At 41.1% G+C, this 6,735-nt stretch overlaps 1 protein-coding gene across 1 annotated transcript in view; it reads right to left on the reverse strand.

The window, feature by feature from the left end:
* LOC109472539 overlaps positions 1 to 6,433 on the reverse strand; it is a 10,039-nt gene extending 3,606 nt beyond the window's left edge. The window contains exons 1-9 of the mRNA XM_019772322.1: positions 5,882 to 6,433; positions 5,674 to 5,701; positions 4,573 to 4,706; positions 3,800 to 3,998; positions 1,081 to 1,191; positions 832 to 942; positions 564 to 674; positions 295 to 405; positions 46 to 156 (exon numbers count right to left, since the gene is read on the reverse strand). Of these exons, the coding sequence (XP_019627881.1) occupies positions 46 to 156; positions 295 to 405; positions 564 to 674; positions 832 to 942; positions 1,081 to 1,191; positions 3,800 to 3,998; positions 4,573 to 4,706; positions 5,674 to 5,701; positions 5,882 to 6,433 (1,468 nt within the window). The remainder of the gene's footprint in view (positions 1 to 45; positions 157 to 294; positions 406 to 563; positions 675 to 831; positions 943 to 1,080; positions 1,192 to 3,799; positions 3,999 to 4,572; positions 4,707 to 5,673; positions 5,702 to 5,881) is intronic.
* Between the last annotated feature and the right edge of the window lie 302 nt (positions 6,434 to 6,735).

Consider the following 6,735-nt stretch of genomic DNA (forward strand, 5'->3'; position numbering starts at 1 on the left):
ATGTGACCTTACTACCACCACCACAACTACTACTACTACATTCACCTTGCTGGCAGTTCTGTCCAGTCCATCCAGGTGAGCAGGTACATTTGTATCCGCCATCTTGGTTCACACAGCGTCCATGCTGGCAGGGGTTCTTGTTGCACTCATCTATATCTGTGTGTGAGAAAAAAAATCCAAAATCGTCCATGATCCAAGCCATACCATCTGAATTCAAAACCTAAGGGAAAATAATGAAAATACAGTCCCATGCTGACTACCACAATTTTCAACCACCATCACAACAGAACTGACCTTTCTTGCAGTTCTGTCCAGTCCATCCAGGTGAGCAGGTACATTTGTATCCACCATCTTTGTTCACACAGCGTCCATGTTGGCAGGGGTTTTTGTTGCACTCATCTATATCTGTGTGAGAGACAGAAAATTAAAAAATCGTTCCAGCCATACCACCTAATATATATAAATTGAGGGCTTAAAAAGCAGAAAGAAAAAAGTACATAGACATACATTTTGTGTATGTGTGACCTTACTGCCACAACCACAACAACAACTACTACATTCACCTTGCTGACAGTTCTGTCCAGTCCACCCAGGTGAGCAGGTACATTTGTATCCACCATCTTTGTTCACACAGCGTCCATGTTGGCAGGGTTTCTTGTTGCACTCATCTATATCTGTGAGAGTAAAACAGAAATCAAAAATCGTCCCAGCCATAACACATAAACTGAGGGCTTAATAAGCAGAAAGGAAAAAAAGTAAAAGTACGTAAACATACCTTTTGTGTATATGTGACCTTACTACCACCACCACAACTACTACTACTACATTCACCTTGCTGGCAGTTCTGTCCAGTCCATCCAGGTGAGCAGGTACATTTGTATCCGCCATCTTTGTTCAGACAGCGTCCATTTTGGCAAAGGTTGTTGATGCACTCATCTATATCTGTATGAGAAAAAAAAGATCCAAAATCGTCTATGATCCAAGTTATACCATCTGAATTCAAAACCTAAGGGAAAATAATGAAAATACAGTCCCATGCTCACTACCACAATCGTTAACCACCACCACAACAAAACTGACCTTTCTGGCAGTTCTGTCCAGTCCATCCAGGCAAGCAGGTGCATTTGTATCCGCCATCTTTGTTCAGACAGGTTCCATGTCGGCAAGGGGTTTTCGCACACTCATTCAGGTCTTGATGAAGAAATAAATAAAGCAGAAGTACTCAGTTCACAGTTCAAAAGTGTTTTCACAGAGGAAGACACCACAGATATGCCATCTCTAGGTCATCCCTGTACTCCTCCAATGGAACATATAGTAGTTTCTACTGATGGTGTCGAAAAAATGCTTCAAGGTCTCAATCCCTCTAAAGCATCCGGACCAGACCAAATACCACCGTGGTTCCTCAAGTTGACAGCTAGTGAAATCGCGCCTGTTCTAACCAATATTTTCCAACACTCGCTAAACACTGCAGAAATCCCTAAAGATTGGAGGGATGCAAATATATGCGCCATCTTTAAAAAAGGAGATAGAGCGGTCCCCAGCAACTACAGACCTGTTTCACTGACCTGCATATCCTGCAAACTACTTGAACATATCATCCATAGCCAAATCATGAAGCACCTAGAAAGTTACAGTATATTAACGGATTACCAGCATGGATTCAGAGCCAAACGATCCACAGAAACACAGCTTATACTAACAGTCCATGACATAGCTGGCGCACTAAACAGTAAACGGCAGGTAGATTTAGCAATACTTGATTTCACTAAAGCCTTTGATAAAGTCCCCCATGGCAGGCTCATCTCAAAACTGGAGTATTATGGAATCCAAGGCCCTACGCTGAATTGGTTAAAGGCTTTCCTGACCAACAGGGAGCAAACAGTAGTGGTTGAAGGGAAGGCGTCGGCTCCAGTTAAAGTAGCGTCTGGGGTCCCTCAAGGAACCGTCCTGGGGCCATTGCTCTTTCTCTTGTATATAAATGACCTACCAGATCAGCTTGACTCAAATGTGAGGTTATTTGCCGATGACTGTCTATTGTATGTAGAGCTTTCTACACAGACCGACTCACAACTTCTCCAAAAAGACCTGAACACCCTGGAAGAATGGCAAAGCAAATGGCTCATGCAGTTTAATCCCGAAAAATGCTACATTATGCACATAACAAACAAACGAACACCACATGCAACTAGCTACCAGTTTTGTGGTCAGGCTTTAGCAACCACAAAAATCCATCCGTATCTGGGCGTCACGCTGACAAGCGGACTGAAGTGGGGTGCACATGTTAATAATATCACAACTAAGGCGAAACAGACATTGGGAGTGATTAAACGTAATCTGTGGGCATGTCCAACGAGAGTAAAATCACTTGCATACACGTCACTTGTAAGACCGAACCTAGAATACGCTGCGACAGTATGGGATCCATATACAAAGAAAGACAAAGACAAATTGGAAAGGGTACAGAATCAAGCTGCAAGATTCTGTATGAACAACTATGTAAGAGGTGCTAGTGTCACGGAAATGAAAAGAAACCTACAGTGGACCTCACTTGAAGACAGAAGAAAGATGTCTAGACTATGCATGATGTACAAAATGACTAATAAACTGGTGGATGTCCCAACTACTAAGTACCTAATACCAGCCCAGAAGAGAACAAGAAATAGCCACGCATTCAAGTACCAGAGTTATCAACCAAGGATTGAGGTGTTCAAGAATTCATTCTTTCCTAGAACTATCGCAGAGTGGAACTCACTGTCACCAAGTACAGTAGGGACACTGTCAATAGATAGCTTTAAACAATGTCTAGAGCTAGAAGTTCAAGGGTTAGGTGTAACAAGTCGATCGGTGTAATATAGCCAGCTGCCGCCGCGCCGCGTGCCTGCGAAGCTGGTGTGTTACGCCGAAAGGCGGTTATACCGGCTATACAGATACAGATACAGATACAGAAATGACCAAAAAATGTATTTTGATTTGATTTATTGAGATTGCAAACAAATACAATAATCGTGGGCCAAAGGCAGCGGGGGCTGGTGTTGGGGATGATGAAGGATTACCACATAGCAATACCTAGCCATGGGAACATAATTCTAAATGCTAAAGGGCGTCTAAAAATCAAACTGAATTCTTTTTTCTTAAATTACAGTACATCACATTTACAAATACTAGAAAGGTCTATGGATGGGTGAATGCAGCATAGTTTACTCCATTTCCCTTCCATAAAAAATGGATTGTTGACAAATCACACACTGTGCCAAGTTATGCCAGTCTGAAAAACAATATATTCCATCCACATCTATGGCATGTAGGAAAATATCGTAATGCCTAGTTATATACGTGGACATGGAATTGATGTGTATAGAAAGAAATGTTTGGCGACGTCTCAGGGAGGAGCCTAGTGGTACAGTATTGTGTGCAGTTTGCAAGAATTCTAGGAATGGTACAAGCATTTTGTCGACAGGAATGGAATGTCCACAGGCATGTCTCTGACCCACATCTATGCCCACATTCCTGGATACCTTTGGGAAGACCTCTCTGCCCCAGATGGCCCTACTTTCTGTGACCCTGGGGCTCGTTCACTATACACTCAGGGGAGGAGTGCACTGTATCTGTCTAGACTTAACAGGTACCAAGTCTTCCTCAAAATCATGAAACGATGACAATGCCATGCAAGCAATAACCCTAACAGCAACCACCGTCGCCATGGCAATGTATGTTTTCATTGCCAGTCTTGTTGTTATATTTTGCCATTTAAGGTAGGGGTATCCGGGATCTCATATCGGAGTACTGTGACATTACTTACCCGTGGTTGACAGAGATGTGACGGTTGTTGATAAGGCCAGGACGGTCGCATTGCTGTTTGTAAATGGCAGATATGTTGGGGTCAAGTTGACAAAGTCGAATGCCGGGTTGTTTTCTCGGTAGAACTCCGGCTGCCATGGCGTACTGAATGACCCCTGAATCGGGTGCAGGACCATCGTGCCATTTTGCTGAAGCGCCATCTACAAAAAGGAACTTTAAAAAATGAACACAAGGTGCCTAATACATTCCACCTAAAGGCGGTGTACATATTTGAATTGGCTAACTGTAAGCAGCAAACATATAAACTTGTCATGTTGCCTTTGGTAGTGCATCAATCTGGAAGTCAATGAGAGTGCCCAACTCCTTTTGTAGCTAATGTAGAATATGTAAAACTGTGTAAAACATTAATATAAACACAGGGTCATACTGAAAATATTTACGTCAAAAATGGTGTCCTAACTTAATCAAACTACAGTGATACAGTGAGTTTCTGTAAACACTATTGATTGATTGATTGATTGATTGATTGATTGATTGATTGATTGATTGATTGATACATACCATGCAGATTGTGTATCAGAAAAAAATGTACGAGTATTTGATTACGAATATCTTTAAACAATTTCAAAAATCATTTTTCTACTTTCTCGTTCATGTTTTTCTGATGCACAAAGGGGTATTGTATCAACAGCACCCGGCTCAGTTTAATCAAAGTCAAAGACTACACTTCTTTTTACTTGTGCCTGTAATCAAGACTAGTACTTCTTAGCGTACCTGCCCACCGTTGGTGACATGAGTTGCCAGGATGACAGAGGTGACAGCTAATGCTACAACCAGAAGTCCACAACCCAGTGCAAGCCAGCACACTCTGCTGGATTTCCATTTATTCCATATTCCAACGACAAGCCCTAACACATAGAATATCTATTATTGCATGCATGTATTGTTTTACGTTCAAGGGGTATTTCATCAGCAATTTATGATTTTATACTAATTATATGTCATTAAGAATATCAGAAAATATAAAAAAGGCTATGCCCGTTTGATGTGATCCCGAAGGACAAACCCTCTAAAGTATAAGCTTCAAAGCAATGAGGCAATACCAGTATAACGTATGAGAAATTATTATACATAGTGTACTGTATAAACAAACTCAGGATAGGATTTGTTTTTAAAGTAAAAATTTGGAAAAGACTACTGATTTTTCAACGAATGAGGATTAGAAATAACTAAGATTTTGATTTGAATATACATGGGTAAACAAAAAACATGAAACTAGATATTTAAAGCAAAAAAATGACAACAATCAGGACCTTTTATACTATTAGTGCAAAACACGTATTTCTTGAGCTAATTTCTTGCGATTTGAAAATTAGAATTGAAAACAAATTTAAAGAAAAATTGTGACTTAAACAAAGTATTTGATAATATGAATTAGAAATGTTACTAAAAATCTACCCAATTCCTAAATTCGCAGTTTTCTTGTGTATATTAATTTCTTTTCGTTGATTTACTATTTATAGGAAGTTAAGATGTCATTTGTGACAAAAATTTCAGATCAGGGTCATAAAAGAGAGTATATTGGGGTAAATAATGAGTTCAACACGATTTTCACACATGCTTTTCCACTGTGTTTTGTAGCAAGATAAACACAAGGAGTTTTACCAAACATTAAATATTGACTTGAAACGCATTATTAACGTGATTTAGAATCACGTCCCGTCAATATTAAGATTTTTGACAAAAGGTAAAAAAAATATATTTGACAATGTAGTGACAATGTTGATTTGTTTAGTTCACATTGTTTTCTTAATTAAAGTAAACATTGCATCTCTTAATTATGGGATTGTATTGAATAATGATGATGTAACGTACCTTTAGCCCGGTGTGCAAAGCTTTCTTCCTCGGGATCTTTGTACCCGTAAACATCCTCTGGTTTGTCGTAGTCGTTCGAGTAATTATTTTCTTCAAACCCCTTGTAAGTGTGGGCATCCTCTTGCTCTTTGTCACCCTCGCTAACCTCCTCTGGTGTCTCGTAGTCGTCCGAGTAATGCTTTTCTTCAAACCCCTTGTAAGTGTGGGCATCCTCTGGATCTTCGTACCCGTCAACATCTTCTGGTTTCTCGTAGTCGCGGTAGTAATGGTCTCCCTCAAACCCCTTGCTGACCTCCTCAGCCTCTTTGTACCCGTAAGTATCTCCTGATTCCTGCCCCGAATACACCACTACGTGATCTCCCACGTGAAGGTATCGAGGCACGGCCTCGACAGGTTGTAGGTCGGTGTAGTTGCTAGTAGCGATGTCGTACGAGCCAGCGGCCGCCTCTTTTCCGATGATCGTCTGGTTGTAGGCTTGCTTTCCACTATTGACAGCCTTCCTTTGGTTTTTGTTATCTCCCCCAATGCTTTTTTCAGGGATGGAGGGCAACTTTTCTTTTACGTGCTTGATATTTTTACCACGTGTGGCAGCTGAGGTGTATATGTTGGGGACAGAGGGTTGAGGGAGGGTTGCAGCCTTGCTTTGCATTTTGGAATCTCCCCCATTTCCCTTTTCAGGGACAGAGGGCACCTTTTGTTTGAGCGTGTTTTGGCTTGGTTTCTCTTCCTCCAGCGATGGGGTTGTATCAGTTGTCGCCATCCCTACGTTATCAAAAGGGGGTCCATAATCAGAACTGTTTGCTGCTTGCAAAGGTCAACACACAAGCACAAACTACATATTATTCAAAATAAGATCCATCAATAGCTTGTTGAGTTATACTGTTAAAGCACACACGCACACAGACATGCGAGCACGCACGCACGCACACACGCACACACACATAAACACACACACAAAAAAAAGATACACACACGCAAACATACGCACGCGCACGCACACGCACACACATAAACACACACACACATAAACACACACACACACAAAGATACACACACGCAAAC

The sequence above is a fragment of the Branchiostoma belcheri genome, unplaced genomic scaffold (genome assembly GCF_001625305.1).
Source record: "Branchiostoma belcheri isolate BF01 breed outbred unplaced genomic scaffold, Haploidv18h27 scaffold28, whole genome shotgun sequence".
Lineage (NCBI taxonomy): Eukaryota > Metazoa > Chordata > Leptocardii > Amphioxiformes > Branchiostomatidae > Branchiostoma > Branchiostoma belcheri.